Source organism: Seriola aureovittata, chromosome 1 (genome assembly GCF_021018895.1).
Source record: "Seriola aureovittata isolate HTS-2021-v1 ecotype China chromosome 1, ASM2101889v1, whole genome shotgun sequence".
Classification (NCBI taxonomy): Eukaryota; Metazoa; Chordata; class Actinopteri; order Carangiformes; family Carangidae; genus Seriola; species Seriola aureovittata.
Window position 1 is genome coordinate 13,568,050 of NC_079364.1, and position 17,346 is coordinate 13,585,395.

Consider the following 17,346-nt stretch of genomic DNA (forward strand, 5'->3'; position numbering starts at 1 on the left):
GGTCAGCTCTGTCTGTCGTGAACTGAAATGCCACTTTCCTCATGTCCCATTTCACAGGTCCAGAAGGTGTCCAATGACAGACAAAGGGCTGACACGTTGTTCTTTCAATAAATTGCATGCTTTTCCTCACGGGATCGTCCTGGCATTTCTTAATAAATCCTGATTTAATACACTGCGGGTCCAACCTGTCTGTCAAAGAAAGATGAGAATCTGCTCAACAGGTTCATACGAACTGCAAATGACAGATTAGCGGGATGCTACGGGATATGTTGAACTCCCGTGGCATTCAATCCTACTGTTTCAACGTGAAGCACAGCATGAGAACCAGAAGCCAGACGGTTTTTCTTCCCTTTATGTGGAAAACGCTTGTAATCTCTTAAAATGCCATGACCAAGGGCTACGCCATCTTAAACAGTGAGAAAATGGACAAAGCTACAACTCAAGCCCTTCCATATTCCCAAGGTATTTTTTTGTTTGTGGGTTGTCAGTTTTCCCCAGCACACATTACACCTTAAATACAACAGAAATGGCCTTGGCATGAAAACGGCATGAAGAATTGTTTTGCGCCACAGGGCCTCATTTCCATAGTATGTTAAATGTTTTGTTTTTCCTTTTTGCTGTACGACAAATGCAGAAGAGTGGGTTATATATTCTCATGTAATAACACCTACTCAACACACACACACACACACACACACACACACACCACACACACACACACACACACACACACACACACACACACTTACTTATATTTCTTCTATAGCAGGTGGGAGGGAAGACGAAGAAGCAGATATAGAAAGATGGGGACAAAGAGCAGAGTGGTTGAGGTACGATAGAGAGGAGCGATGGTTAGAACAGAAAGAGAATAGAGTGAAGGCGCTGAGAAAAATGATTTACTGTGTGTGTGGGAGGTTGTGTGTGTGTGTGCACAAGTATGTAACTACATATGTGTGCATATACAGATGAAATGTTTTACTGATACAGGCAAATTACATTTTTGAAACAGATTTATCTACTCCAATGGGATTTCAAGAAGAAGACGAATCAGTTTGATAGTATGTGCTTTGCATGAGCAAGGATCCCCTATACAGTGCAGTGCTGCTGCTGTCTGTAGGATTTAGTGTGTTTCTTTCACTCAGTCAAACACACACACAGTTGAACTCGGCACCATGCGATGCTGACATACTGTCACTTTCATCTTTGTTGTATGTAGTCCCTACCTGAGGTATGAAGTATCTGCAGTTAATGCATTTATTCAAGTACAGATATGTTACTTCTGGGACACTTCATAGTTTTAGTTAAAAAAAAAAAAACATTGTATTTTTTACTCCACGATATCTGATGGTTACAGTCACAAGTTACTTTGCAAATGGTTAAAAAAAGATGTTGATGCTCTACCAGCAGTGGAGACTCTGAACTCTATCGGTACAAGCTAATCCTTCCTACAGATTTACACTTACACAAATTTGTTTTTCAACAGTCCATCTTTATATTTCAACTAATCCACACTAAGACGAGTGTGTAACATCTCTGAATGGGTCTGGCGTGAATTTGTTTTTCCTTTTAATTGGTTGCCAAATTCGTGTGAGTCTGGACTATTTGATGTAAACTGCCATAACTCTTGAACACATATCACCTGTGAGCGACCCCGTAATGTTAGATGGCTTTTCTGTCATTGCTGGCGCAACCTAGTAAATTGAAATGGTCATACTTCAAACCCAATATTCCCCAACAGCATTTGGATAACCTCTTAAAATCACGGCCACCATCAGCAAACCAGCTTGGTTTTCTGTTGTGTGTATTTTGGGGCAGATATGGATTCAGGTGTAGGTTTAAAAACTTGTTCTGTTCTGCTACATGTTCTGTTATTGTGCAGCCTTGGTGATGGCATGTGCTGTATAAAGTGCAAGTGTTGTGTAAAGGAGGCAGTTCAAAGTGTGAAACTATTATTATCATTATTATTATTATTATTATTACTATTATTATTATTATTAAACTTTGTAACAATGATGTCGGACTGTGACTCAAGTAGTTATTTTACTACAATGGTGCATTTGACTGAAAATACTTTTTTTGAAGAAAAGAACTGATGGCTTTTAATGAACAACTATTCAACAGGAGAATTGACTTTTTGAACTTGGCCTTTAGATGTCTCACATACAGTCCTTCACCATAAACTCATATCCATGTGGGTGTCAAAGAAACTAAACCTCCCCGTTTTCTTCCTTTTCTTTCCTTCCTGTTCCACTTCTTCTCTCCTGCTCTCACAGCACACTGACGATCTATGGCATTAGCCAGAATGATGAAGCTATCTACCAGTGTATCGCTGAGAACAGCGCTGGCTCCACACAGGCCAGTGCGCGCCTTACGGTGCTCTGGGCTGATGGACTGCCTGGTATGCCAACCCATGTGCAGGCTGAGGCCCTCTCACCCACCACCATCCAGGTATCCTGGAGGGAGCCCGATCAGAACACCCAGGATGTCATTGGTTATGTGCTCCACATCCGCAGGACCTCAGGTGAGGCCGCACTGAAGATCCAAACAACTGATGACATAAAAATAAGTTACAATAACATCAAGTTCTAAAATAAATAATAAATAAAGCATTGACACAAGAAATCAGTTTCAAATGTCACGTTGGCTGAGATGAGGACAGGCCAAAGAGAGGCAAATAAAAACTTCTACAGAGAGCTTAGGTCTGGCCAGTGGCACTACAGAATGAATGGTTTCAAGCCAAAAGACCTTTTCACTGAAATTAAAAAAAAATAATAAATCAAGTTGTGGCTAAAGCTTAATATTTATATGGTTCAATCTGCAAATTTAACATCTGTAAATTTGTCCACCCACAGTAACTACAAACATGCATTTATGTGAATATTCTGCATTTTAAAAAATATGAATACGCTGCTATACTGATGAAGATAGACAGCACTGACATTGTCAGCGAGGGGCCTGTTTCACAAAAGCGTTTAGCCGCGTACATGCAGATCACAAATGGTGTCAGCAGCACGTTTCCAAATGATTGTCACTGGCAAACTGCAGATTCATTTGTGAGTCCTGCGTTCCTTTCATTAAGTTTGACAGTTCGGGTAAGTGTATGGGTGTGAATGTGTGTGATTCTGTGTATGGCGAGAGTCTTATAGCGCCAGCTGCTGTTCTCCTCAGTAGTTCTATCTGATGGATAATTAAGGGCCTCGAGGGCCAACCAATAGGATCTGCTGTAATTACCCTTCCAAGATTGCATGGCCCAGTTGATGAAGGGCTGAAGGTAGATAGTAGTTATGGCTGGATGTCTCTGGATTAAGAGCAATAAAATGCTTTAACACATCCTCTGTAACTCCCACTTTTACCCCTGCTGTCCTTACTCCACCCCTGCAATTCAGCCAACCATCATCATTCAGGCTCCCAGGGCCAAACTGGATTAGCTATTACCTAACAGAGCTGCTCTGATAACACCAGTGAAATGGGCAATAACCATAAAATGATGACAAACAGATTGTATTTATTGTTTCATCTCTGATTTTAATGCCTGCTCCTCCTCCATCCCTGTTTTCTTTTCCCATTTGTCTGTCTTTCCTTTTTTTCTGTCTCTTGCTCTTTTCAACCCTGGCCTCCTCTTTCTGTTACTCCACTCCTCCTCCTCTTCCTCTTCCATCATTCTGCTTCAGACCCAGTGGAGATGGAGTATGAGGAGGCTGTCAGTAAGGTGACGCTGCAGCAGATCATCAGAGACCTTGAGCCCTCCACCAGTTACACCTTCTACGTCAAGGCGTACACATCCCACGGGGCCAGCAATCCATCGGAGAATGTCACTGAGAGCACTCATGGGGAGGGTGAGTTGGGAGCAGAACACTCACCCACAAAGCATATCGTCGACCAATAACAAACGCGGTCTGCAAAAGAGCTGCATGTCCGTTGTGCTTGATTAGAGTTAAAATACACAAGATTTTGAGGTAGTAAATGACCGAACATCCATAAAAGGTGGATCAGAAATTGTTTTGGAGCATGATTTAATTTGATTAGGCTGAATTTGGCTAGTTTTGAAACTGATTAAAAAGATTGTAAAATAATGCAAATATTTACTTGTGACACACCTGATTAAATCCGTAATAACCACCAAAGTTGGCTTCCCTTTGATTCCTTATGTCAGGTATGGTGAAACATCATTAGAAATAAAAGAAAGAAATTCCTTTTTAAAGATTCCCTCCGGTAGATGCTACACACACACACACACACACACACACACACACACACACACACACACACACACACACACACCAGCCTGCCTTCCTCTGTCCCTCTTAGATAACTGAGTCATAAACTACAACCCACATAGTAATGACCAGCAGGACACTCTTCTCAGACACAGATCTGAGGAAGAATATGAAATGAAATATCTAACTGTTCTGTAACTTGTGTGATCTTTCTAGGTAGTAAGTCAATCCCAAATTTCTATCCTATAGAATGGTTGAAATGTAACATGTAGACTTTAAGACAATGTCCTTCATGTGACCATACTGTCAGCATCCTTCACACGAGTTAACACGCACTACATGACATCCAGAATGTCCATATTATTATTATTACAGTCAAAGAACTGCTGTGTAATCCACATTTATAGACTATTAGCTTTAGGAATGTTTATTATGTGTTTGATCAGTTAACCACGTGCATTATGATTAATTCTAGGTTTTGAAGGATGTAATATCCACACTTATATTATTCGTATTATTCCTGTCTGTCATTATTAGTGCCATTAGGTTTGTACGTTGTTTCATTAATTGTTTTATGGTCATGGTGGAAAATGGATGTGTGAGTTTATAGGTAAACTCTAGAATTAAACAATTCAAAAGTTCAGTGGAAAATTACTCTCTTCTCCAAGTTGAAACACAGGAGAAGACGGATGACGCCCCTGAAACGTGCGCCAGCCCCTAGGGGATCAAACAGTCGTGATCAATTCACACATTGCTCTAAGTCGTCGGCTCTAAATCATTGCTCTTCATCATCGGTTCTTAGCTCCTGGGTTGATGTCGGAATATATCGATATTTAACCATCAAATCTCATTCATAGTAGTGATCATTAGTTTTATAGCCATAGTGTATAGCCATAACATATTCTCTCCCACCATTGCCAAATCATAACACTTCATTTTATTATTATTTTCATCTTGATGAACATTACACCTTGCATTTACCCTGTCGATAGTAGTCTAGTTAATAAACTCCTTTATTTACACCCAGTTGTTGTCCTGTTGTATTCTTTTGACGTAGAAACTGGAGATCCATTGAATCGAGAAGTCATGGCTTCTGATATGAGATTGATCACATTAATCAATGAAGTAATTCATTGGACTGGTGCTCCCTTTCAACGAGAAGCAAATTCGAAATTGTGGTGTTCACGCTACAGTGTCTTCATTCACACTCCAACAATACAAAATAAAAGTGTCCCCATTACAGTAACTGTTAGGTGCTGCTGTCGTGTTGTTGAGCCACTTTGGTTGACAGTCTGTGTTGTGTTGCAGTGCCAGCACCGCCCTCCCTCTACACCAAGGTGGTGAACAGCAGTGTTGTGCAAGCAACGTGGGAGCCTTCCTCTAAAATGGGCCAACATCAAGGCTTCAGGCTGTATTACAGAAGAGCCCACACACCTCTCTTTACTGGTCCCATCACCTTCCCTCACAACGTCACCCAGTACAACATCGCTCAGCTGGGTGAGATTGCAACCATTTATTTTTCTTCCTTTTTTTTAATTGGCTGAGCTGTTTCTATAATCTTAATCGACATTTTAATCTCATTAAAGTAACCATATTTCATTCTGTAATCTGGGCCCATAAACAAGCATCAACAAGAGTCACTCCTTAGAAGTGTGCTGAATATTAATATGGGATTAAAAAACTCCTACATCAGAGAAGGACAAGAGTTATTTATGGAGCTTCTGACACTTAATTTCAGAGAGGAAAATAGTTAATTTCCTACAGTAAATAGTGGCAGAAAGAGGGTTAATAAAGTATCCCCCACTGAGATGCTTACTAATTTTTAATTCGTTTTTTTTTTTTTCTGCGCTTCATTCATCATCTAAAAATCTCTGCGTGTCTTTTTTTCCAGATCCTGCACTGGTCTATGAAATAAAGCTACTTGCGTACAACCAACACGGAGATGGCAATGCCACTATTCGATTTGTTTCACTTCGGGAGGCGGTGGAGAAATCTGGTGATTTTCAAACACAAACCAAACACACAGCTGCACACTGTCCCACATCACCCCAGCGCATCAAAGTTGAATGCGTCTCACTGAGTCATATGTGTCAGCTTTTATTTTAGCAAAGTCAAGTTGAGTGGTCACGCCTCAGACAGACAGTCCACTGTACAGTTCACTATACAATCCATCCTCACCTCATGACACGCCCTGGTTCATGCAGACTTTGGCGGTGGTTTGACTGTATTGTGTGCTGTGTCTCCTCAGTACTGGACACCCCGTGTGATTGTGTCAAAGATGAACAGAGTAAAACATCCACTACAGGCATTATCATCGGCATTCACATCGGAGTCACCTGCATCATCTTCTGTGTGCTCTTCCTCGTCTTCAGCTACCGCGGCAGGTCAGTACAAACGTGATGTGTAAATCACTGTCAGCAACAAGTGGAACCGCCGGAAATAACTTGCCAATAATTGTTGTTGAGGTTCAGTTTCACCCCATAATGCGTATGCAGCAGACAAGTGTTATATATATGCGTGTGTGTGTGTGTGTGTGTGTGTGTGTGTGTGTGTGTGTGTGTGTGTGTGTGTGTCTTAATTTGAGGCTGTATTCCAAGGCAGTGAGCTTCTTTGGTCACATTAGTCACTCTGAGCTCTATTGTGTTCTGAAGGATTTCTTGCTGTTTCACTACACCTAACCTTTCTGTGTGTGTACCGGTGTAATCCCAAGGTTAATGATCTGTAAGACGGTTCAGGCCACCCCCCAGGCAGGGCACAGTACAGTGCTCGAATCCTCATCCTCTTCCCAGGGGGCTGCTGGGCTGAACGGGGCTGCCAGGAGAGAGATGGAGGTCAATGGCAGCGCAGCAGGGAATAAAGTGGTCGACAGCAACGAGCTGGAGAGACTTTTCACTCAGCCCAACACACAAGACTCATGCATGGTGAGTACTGATAGTGAGAGCACTGCTTCACGTTTTAATCCAGTCACTGTTGAATGTGACATGTTTTATACACAAACACAAGAATATGACCTAAAGCTTTGTGTCTCTGGTTAAGAATGACTGCAGCTTCTAACAGTCGCCACTCAACAGAGGACAAATCAAAGCTAGAATGGTCATTATTCATTTAGTTTATTTATTATTACTAAAATAATTAGGCAAAATTATTCCCAACAAACTGGACAGTAGAAAACAATACAACACAATAAAATAGGACAAAAATATTTTCTACAGACCGTTAAGTTGTAGGCTGAAGCTACAGTGGCATATGCATTTATTTACTATACATATATTACAATGTGATAAAAGAATGAAAAATACACTGAGATAAAGCAGTAATAGAGTTCACAGAATAAACTATTGCTCTTTACATAAACAAAGAAGTGGGGAATCCTGGTGGTCTGTGTCGGGAAACCTGTCATCTAGCTGCAGATTTCAGGCCTTTGTTGTATGTCATCCCCCTCATCACATTTCCTGTCTATCTGTCAACATGGGCTAAAATGTCCAGTGAATTCATTAAATTCACTCTCTATCTAACTCTGTTTAATTACTATTGTCTACATGTGTTTTCAGTCCGACTCCTACATGCTGAACAACACCCAGCTGTCTACGATACCACTGGACAAGTTCGCGATGGAGCGGGACACAGAGACACAGTTCCAGGAGCCTCCTCCAGCAGCAGCGGGTCACCACGACCAAGGCTAATCATGTATGAAGGCTAATTTACCTGACACTGTCCACAGTGTCCACTTAGACTCTTCTCTCACTCAGGTTGACAAGTGTTTCTTTTCAAAGTAGTTTTTTTCCTTTTGTGCAAAGATTTTTTTTTTTATAGGTAAATTAATAAGTTCTAGAGGATCTAGGACTGTGTATCGGAGTGTTTTTGGCCTTGATTTGGAGAGCTCTCCTCTGATGGATGGCTGTTTCTAGCTAGGCCAGTTAAATGTTCTTTATTTTTACAGTTTTACATTTGTAGGGCTGTCACTTTAAAACATAAATATATAAATAAATTTGGACAAACACATAATTTGTCCAAAGTAATATGTACATAAATTGGCCTTTTCATGAGCTCCTGGCGCAGCTCCTGATAAATCGATCAGAGCAGCTTTGTACGCTAGTGTCCCCAGCCACTTCAGATCCACTGAACTACTTCAAACCCCCTGTTGCAGTTATAGAAAGACAATTTTGGTTTCGAACAGTTAATTACAGTTGAAATATTTAATTTTTTCACACATAAAAAAAAGATTTACAAATTTTAAACAAAAAGTGACAGCCCTAGTTCATGTATTCATTTTCTGGTGTTGGGCAGCACAGAATGGAGGCCCCAGAATGTCCTTGCTATACAATGATGATTTTATTTTTAAGTTTATATATATATATATATTTATATATATATATATATATATATATCTTTATCATCTATACGTCAAAGTGGTTATAAGTTATTGGTCTTATCTCTACTTTTCTGTGGATGTCAAAGACTTCTGCTGCCTGCTCTCACCTACCAATGATTCCACCTTCTCGCTCACAGAAGACCTCGGCCTTCTTCCAGGGATTCGATATATTCTGTCTCAGGACTTTGTTTCAGTGATATCAACATTTTTTATGAGTTCTCAGCCTTCATACAGGCACTAGACTTGGCTGTGTGAACCTTACGATTCAACAAAAACCTACCTCAGCCGGAATGAATGTGTTGCGGGAAGCTTTTAGGGACTTTACCTTCCCCTGTGCTCACAATTACTTTACATGCGGAGGAACTGATTGGTTTTAAAATTACAAGATCAGGTGCCGCACTACCTCAGATGTCAAGAATCTCCTCTCTTCTCCTGCTTGTCGAAGCAAAACGAAAAAACGAGTATCCAACGTGAAGCACTTCCAAATGCTGAAGTTAATGTTCTACCTCAAGATAACAATGTTGATGTTGTCGCTGTTGTTGTTGTTGTTTGTCTGTTTATTGCATAATGAAAAACCCTCTTCCCGCCCCCTCTGTGAAACCCTCGCTTTCCTCTGTTGATGAATATGGTGTTTGTAGAGTTCAGTGTCAGTACCTCATGCAAGTTGACAGACTGATAACACTGTTGTATGAATTACAGTATTTTAGTAATGTGTATGGATTATGTTGTTCCATTGTAAGCAATTTGTTTTGTTTTGTTTTAAAGATCATAATACCTTTTTTTTTTTTCCAAACATAGTTGCTTCAGTTGAATGAAAAGACCATTAGAGATACACTGCGTTGTTAATGATTGTCAGGACTATTTACTGCTGACTGAGATGTGACACATTATGTTCAATTGGATATGAGTCAAAATAATGTAATACACAGACATCATATGTGTTTAAAATTAGCTGTGTGCATGTGTAATTGTGTGTCGGTTTGTGTGCAGATATTTTATTGACTGAATGAATGTTTTCATACATATTATCATGTATGTAAAAAAAAAAAAGAAAAGCTAAAAGATGAGCACAAGTCTTATCAAAATGTCCCAAAACATTATCCTACTGTTGTTTTTGTAATGACTTCAAGGAATAGTTTGACATTTTCTGAAATAGGCCTGTTGTTGGCAGCTAGACGACACTGACCTTGTGTTTCTTTGTTAATTATAAACCTATAGCGAGTAGGTGATTAGCCTAGCTTAGCATGTACAACATGTAACATGATAATTATTGAGCTTTAGAGGTGCTTGGAGACAGGTTTTTTAACATTGGACCAAGCTTTGCTTCAGTTCTTTATGCCAAGCTAAGCTGTTTGCCTCCCAACTCTAGCTTGTGTAGAAACAGGGGAAACAGTAACAAATCTATCTAGTAGCACCTCTGAAGTTCACTATTTAGCACATTATATCTTGTTTGTTTTGTCCGTACAAAAATTGAAATTAAGTATAAAAATGACCACTTATAAAAACAACTAAATTTTTTACAGAAGTTTGTGCCAGATTATTTATTATTATATAGAACTACTCAGAGATTTTTAACAAACAGACTCGAGAGTGGTATCATCTCATCTAACTTCATGTCAGTAAGCCAATACCCATACAATAGTGTGTACTGTATTTCCCAAAATGTTCAACTATTCTTTCAAAAACACAGAAATGACAGTGGTATTGATCTTTCAAAAAGAACACAAATAAGCTATTTCCCAAAATGTTGAAAAGTATTTCTTTAATTTAAATTGACAGCAGTGTATCTCTAAGCTTTGTCTGAATATTTGTTGCTGCAGTGCAAGTTTTCATTTCATTTCACATTATCTGCCTTCTTTTTAAACTAAGTCAGTAGCCTTTTACACTTCTGGTGCCCAGGAGACATGACATTTGCTGATCATGCTTGTCTATCGTTACTCTCTTCCCAAAACCACAATTGCTGCTCAGCCTTCTCCCTCCTGTCAACACTGACTTGTTAAAGCGCTTCAGGAACACCATGTTTATAATAACGCTGGATGCCGACAACTTCTGACAGAGAGCTGGCTGAGGAAGATAGAGGGTTGTTTGGGTGGCTCAATGATCGCAGGGTTTCTCTCTCCAGCTCTCTGCTCAGCGTCGTCACATACTGTACAGGACTTGCTCTGATGCATTATGTTTACCCTACCTCAACCCTGTTTTTGGCCTTTCTCTCAGGTCTTAATGAAGAAAACATACAGAGTACAAACAATGGAGTAAAGGAGTACACAAACACACACATATATATATATATGTAAATGTATATATATATTGCAGTTGTTGAAACATGTTGGACAGACAGACAAAAAAATAGACAGAAAGGGACACACACATACACACACACACACACACACACACACACACACACACACAAATGGAGGGAGAAATATTTTGGACCTTTATCTCGTGCACTAACTATTAAAACGGTTCATCTTCATGCTTAGCTTCTAGTGGGTATGAATGGTTATCATCAGATTTTTTATTACTGTTTTTTTTTTTTTTTTCATATCAGAAGCCTTTAACTTTATTTTTCTCAATGGTGTTTGACTTTATATCCTCTGTGGAAAGTTTGTCTGTGAATGAAATAAACTTAGTAAAGTGGGTGGCACCTACAACTCCAGCACAAACAAAATTCCACATGATTGGTTTATTGATTTTTCCTTCTGACTCATTACCTCAATTATATTGTGTTCATGTGGTACGGTTGAGATTCTTCTTATAAGCAGCTGAATGGGAAACACCATTGATGTCATCTTACTAGTTGTAATTCCTAGTTGGTGATTTTGGGAATTTCTGACAGCTATGATATCGTCCAGAAGAGATACAGACGTTTCAAAAAATCTATTTCAAATGAGTTTGGACTAGTGTGTAATTTGTTCAAAACACTGTAGAGTTTGTCGTGCCCCTGCTGCCCCTCTTGATAGACAAACTAATGTTACAGTAAGCAAACATCTTTATCTTTAACTCTGTTTTTTTTTTACATCTAGGTTGTTGAATCCAAAATGCTTCCTCTCATTACCTCTGATAGCTTGGTGTAATCCCCTCAGCACTTCCAAGTTGGAATAACAGGAGGTTATCTTGTTTTTCCCATTCTGCCACCATTGCATGAATGCAGCATAACTTTCAGTAGGAAGTTGGAAAAAAGAATTGCTCATTTCGTGCCCCATATCTAGTATCATATCTTCTGATCATTCCTTATGAGAGTTGTATGTGTCCCCACAGCAGAGAAACACCTGCCATTTTAATGTGTTATGCAAACCAGCATTATACACAGTTTCCATTTTAGTAATGATCGTAGGTACTGTAATTTTATGCATTTTTAAAGTTATTTTTTATGCTGATTTGTCTGCAGATTTTCTCCTTGAATCCATTTCTTGTATTTAATTGTACACTTTGGTGTTAATACCATGTTACAAGTGTTGGAAAAACAATAATGGTACTTATCAAAATAGCAGAACAAATGCCCAACCTAAATGTCTCCTGCTTGTATATTTATTAATTACCAGTATGATATTTTCTCTCCAGGGCTGCTGCAGCCTTAATCAGTGTTTTTACTTCTGTTGAGTGTAATTCCACGGGGGAAACAAGTGGTGTGCTTTTCTTCCTTACTTCCTTCCTTCCTTCCTCTGTCCTTCGGTGTAATTTAGGGTTAATCTCCTGCAGGAAATTGTCCACATTTCACCCGTGGATGTTACAGGTTTTTAGTGCCATACTGTTTAACCTGATTCACTGGGAATGTGGTGCAGTGACGATCATGTTTACGTGCATAGACGTTGATAGGTCAGGTTGTCATGTTGCCGTGTAATATTAGAATTTGTGTGGTTTCATGGAGCCCTGAAAGCTGTTCTCACTGACTAACTAGTGCTCTAACTCCGTCAGCATAAGGGACGAGATGATTCCTTCGCTGACACAGTTAGTAAAAAAGGGGCCTTTGTCGTACATATTTTGCAGCCATGGGAAGTGCTGTATCACCAAACTCTGCTCCTGTCAGTTAGCCAGCCTCCTTTTTTCATCCTTCTTGAACTCTGAACCTTTAGACAGGGAGAGCGTGTGCTCAGGGACTCTCTGATCCTCGTGTTATATGTATATCAGCAGGCCACACTTGGCCTTCTGGACTGCACCTGATTTTTCATCCTTAAAATCTGCTTTTTGCCCAGTTCAGACGGATTTGCTGTGAGCGATGCCCTCATTGTCGATCATTTAGATAAGTAAGACAAAGTGTTAGCAGGATAATGAGTATTAGTATTTGGCCATGCTGCTAGACACACAAAGGGAAAATTTCTCAGAAAATAGTTCAACTGGCTTCTTGGTATTCCCGAGGGTAATGAAAACAAGGATGTAGGGATTAAAAAAGTAACGTGAGGTCCATAAATCCTTAACAAGTTTCAGTCGATTACCATACAAGTGATCAACCTTGCTTCTTGCTATTAAAATCTGCTAACTAAAAACTAGTTAGTAGTATTTGGTGTGTGAATTATTAAAATTTCTTCTAAAAGCTGAAACAATTAGCTGATAAATTAGTCAGAACCTATTTTTATGTAATTTTTCAGATTGCATAAAAGATTACATGCCATTTAAACTGTGAGACTTTGATGCTTTTCTTCATTATATCTGATAGTAAACTGAATATTTTGGGGGTTTTAACTATGGTCTTCATAGACCAAATGATTAAGTGATTAGCTGAGAAAATGATTAGCAGAAGAATAGCTAATGAATATAATCATTAGTTGCACCTGTAACTCATTCAGATTTCTTCCAGTAAACTCAGGTTCTCACAGAGACAGCATCCTGGACTGGGCATGTGTAGGATTTGTGTTACATTGAGGATGGTGCCAGTATGGCGCTAAATGTTAATACTACACATCTGTGTGTACAGTTCGTTCTCTTAGTATGCATTAACTGAACACAGGTAACCGGCCCCTGTCAGAAGGTTAAGATAGTCTAATGTCTGTTCTGGACAAAAGTACAGTGCTGTAACAACGGTGAGGATGTATAGGAGACCTGAGATATTCTGACTCTGGTTTCCTTAAAAGTCCAAAGACTGATGACACTAGCCTCCATTTGAAATATCCTTTACATTATGTGGTATTGATCATTGTGGCACCAAATGACCATCCGATATGATTGTGAATTGATTCAATTTCCGATGCATTTATCTCTGTGGTGTTTTGCTCTGAGACCCTGATGACTGTACATGTCAAATAATGCTGAGTTTAAAGATTTTCCAAGTAATTTATACTCTTGTCAAATGGTGATTTAATGTAATTGTACTTTAATGTTTGAGATCAGTATTATATTTTATATACCTCTGTCAAGAAAGCAGATTGAATCCAATGTATTTAAAGGTAGTGGGCAGAGAAAACCCTACAATAGATCTGCATGAGAAACGAAAAGCTAATGTGTTATTTTAGCTGAAATGAAAAGTGTTAGTTAATCATTATTGGACTTGTGATGGTAACACTGTGATATTTAGCCGAATAATGGCAAAATAATGTTGTGATCTCAATATGGTGCTATTGATGGTCCTTTCTTACATTGTCAGTCAATCTGTTTTGATGGTGTGTATTGATGAAAATAGGCTGAGTGACCTTTTCCTTTGACAAATCTAAATCTATCTTGCCCTCGTTGATGCCTGATGATCACCTCATCCTCATTCTGTTGCCACCAGTCATGTCCACATGAGTGACTCGAGGTGAGGTCCTGTCAGTCCTGTTACCTTTAAAGTGACAAGTCGTCATCATTTTCCTTCTCAAACCGTCTTTGCTTGAGGAGAATTTCTGTTCTGTATTGATGTTGTCAGCTCAATCTAAAGTCATTCAGTCATCTTTTATTTGGCCACTGAAATAGGGAAAGAGTAGAATCTACTCTGCAGGTGTTACTGACCCTTACAGCCGTCCTGTGAAATTAGCATCAAACATGAAAGTCAGTCACAGCCTCTTGGTGAAAACATCCCTGCCTGCAGAGACATGCATTGTAAAAAATCTTCCTGTACAGAGAAACACATACCAGATATGCTTAACATTTATGTTTGTGATTCAGTCTAAACTTCAATCCTGCTGCACTACAGGCAAAAGGTGTTTAGTCTTAAAGGGAAAATGATGCCAATATATTTTTGCTACATCCGACCATAATGGGTGTAAGAATATCTGACCTGCTCTTGCCCAGTGTTGCTGGTTCACATTATTTTACTCATATGCTTAAACTAGAAGACTAGTTTGTTTTATTGGCCAATGATTGAAACTTCCCACACCTTGTAACCATCTCCAGTGTTAAGAGGTGATTGGATACTCATCCAATACTCTTCATCAGGACAGGTTTACAGCCAAACAACCCCACAACCATCATCAGACGTAGTGTGCATCGAGGCAGGATGTCACCTTTTTCCAACTGAACCATGGCATCTTTAAACCAATGAGGAGAGCGAAAACAGAAACCCCCATGCAGAAATTTCATATGTGAAATCATGAGAACTATTCTAGGTTTTATGTTCGTGTGGGACCTCTGTTGCTCAAACTCTTAAAACGGTTAATTTTGTGAAAATACAAACATGGTGTAAAACTCATTGCAATTAATGTGCTGGTTCTGAATATAAGAAACTTTATGGTCAACCCGGACCCCACCAAGGGTATTTTAATGTGCACCATTCCTTCCCATATAGATTGATATATTACTTAAAAATATAGTAGAAACCAGCTGCAATTCCTGGTGAAGCTGATAAAATGAACAGGACAGTTGTCCTGTGCACACAGGACGTAACCTCAAGCACAACAGTTGTCGTGAATTTGTAGAAAGAAATCACCATCAAACTGTATGTAAAATGCTTTTCCTAAGTGATTTTCATCTACTCTCTCCTTTGTTTCCCAGTGAAACATTGTTTTGCTTTTACACTGAAAGAATTAATATTTATGGTCTAAAGCTAAGTAGATTATCTGACCGCAAAAACGGGCAAGAGAAGGGAATATTCTTTCGTCCACTTCATTTTCACTACATTGTGGAATTGCTTTTCCTACAACTACAGTTTATTAAAACAAGTCAAATTTCTATTTAATCTATGCAGTTTTATTTATTTAATTTTTTTTTAAGTCACTGCAGGGTTCAAACGTGCTGTAAACTTGAAACCAAAAACCATATGCATTGCCAGCTAACGAAGCCTCATTTGAAGTGTTACCTGTGTCTGATTACTTGACAGGTCATTTTGAAGGAATAAAGGGAGCACAAATCTCTTAAGTCAGCCCATGATCACACATCTGTCCATCTGTCTGTCTGTCCGTGTGCTTTTCTGCCTGTCTGTCTTGTTTTGGGTCTGTCAGCTGAGGTCACTGCCTCTCTCTGCTTTCACTGTTTCTCCCACAGTTAAATTCAGGTCAATATGAGATGATTTAAATTCTATAAGTGTTGTCAGGGATCACTTACTGTATGTTTCCACAAGGTTATGTTTCTACACTCTCTCAAGACCAAGGTGTTGCAATTATAAGTTTGTATACATATCCACATATACTGTATGTACTGTATGTGTGTATGTATATGTGTAAAAAGGCAAAATAGACCATTTTTAGTGGTTTGTATTGTTTTAGGGTTCATTGTGCAACATTGAAGAAAAGAAAACAATAACAGTGATAATAAACTAGATCTAGTAATAATAAATCCAGAAACTGGCTTTATTCTTTGTGTGCGTGCGTGTGCGTGCGTGCGTGCGTGCGTGCGTTTCTGTTACCTCTTGGGATCTTTAACAGTATAAACACTGACCTTGTCGGGACCAAAGTCTGGTCCTAATGAGGCAAAACGTAATTTCTGATGTCCTGGTTAAGGATTTGGTTTAGACTGTCCACATGGAATGGAAGTCAATGCAATGTCCTAACAAGGATAGCTGCACAAAGAGGTGTGTGTTCGTGTGTGTGTGTGTGTGTGTGTGTGTGTGTGTGTGTGTGTGTGTGTGTGTGTGTGTGTGTGTGTGTATGCGCATGTGCATGTGCGTGTCGGATAAAGAAGCACAGTTTTCAGCACAGATGTGTGTTTGCTTGCTTGTTTCCTGTGGTCCACTGAGATACAGCAAATCAATCTGATGCAAGCTTCTCCTCTCCCTCCCCACTGTACCTTCCCTTTCCACTGTTCAGCACATTAACTTATGGCATGCTGGCCAGACAAAGAGTATTGAGCACGAGGCCCAGAGCTCCAGGTCGATGAAGGTTGGTGCCAGACTTCTAATCACTGTGAATCCCAATGCATGATTGAACTTCAAGACAAAGACTCCAATATGGATCAACCTCCTCTTTTTCCATCTCTCTCTATCTGGTTTACTCTCACACTTTTGGGTAAGGCATCAAAGGGTAGTTCAAGTTTATTAGCTCTCCACAAGCACTGACTGAATTCTCATTCAGTCTTTATATTTTAATCTCAACCCTTCATGTACAATTGAAGTCAGCAGTTTCAATAAACTTAAAATTAACCACTGCACAAATTTCATATTATCTATAGTTTTGTCACATCTGTAAGGGAATCTATTTTGTGCATTGCACAAGTAATTTTGAGGGACTGGTGTACTTCACAAAATAGATGGCATCATGAGGAAGGAAAATTATGTGAATATATTGAAGCAACATCTCAAAACATCAGCCAGGAAGTTAAAGCTTGGCAGTCAATGGTTCTTTCAAATGGACAGTCACTCCAAGCATACTTTTGAAGTGACCATCACAAAGCCCTGACTTCAATCCAATAGTAAAT

The 17,346-nt window shown here is 39.3% G+C and overlaps 1 protein-coding gene across 1 annotated transcript in view; it reads left to right on the forward strand.

Annotated features, from left to right (window-relative positions):
• The window catches only part of igdcc3 (immunoglobulin superfamily, DCC subclass, member 3), a 58,679-nt gene extending 48,283 nt beyond the window's left edge, over positions 1-10,396 (forward strand). The window contains exons 8-14 of the mRNA XM_056387853.1: positions 2,274-2,521; positions 3,672-3,836; positions 5,526-5,714; positions 6,109-6,213; positions 6,466-6,601; positions 6,928-7,138; positions 7,769-10,396. Of these exons, the coding sequence (XP_056243828.1) occupies positions 2,274-2,521; positions 3,672-3,836; positions 5,526-5,714; positions 6,109-6,213; positions 6,466-6,601; positions 6,928-7,138; positions 7,769-7,900 (1,186 nt within the window). The 3' untranslated portion in view covers positions 7,901-10,396. The remainder of the gene's footprint in view (positions 1-2,273; positions 2,522-3,671; positions 3,837-5,525; positions 5,715-6,108; positions 6,214-6,465; positions 6,602-6,927; positions 7,139-7,768) is intronic.
• Positions 10,397-17,346: the final 6,950 nt, after the last annotated feature.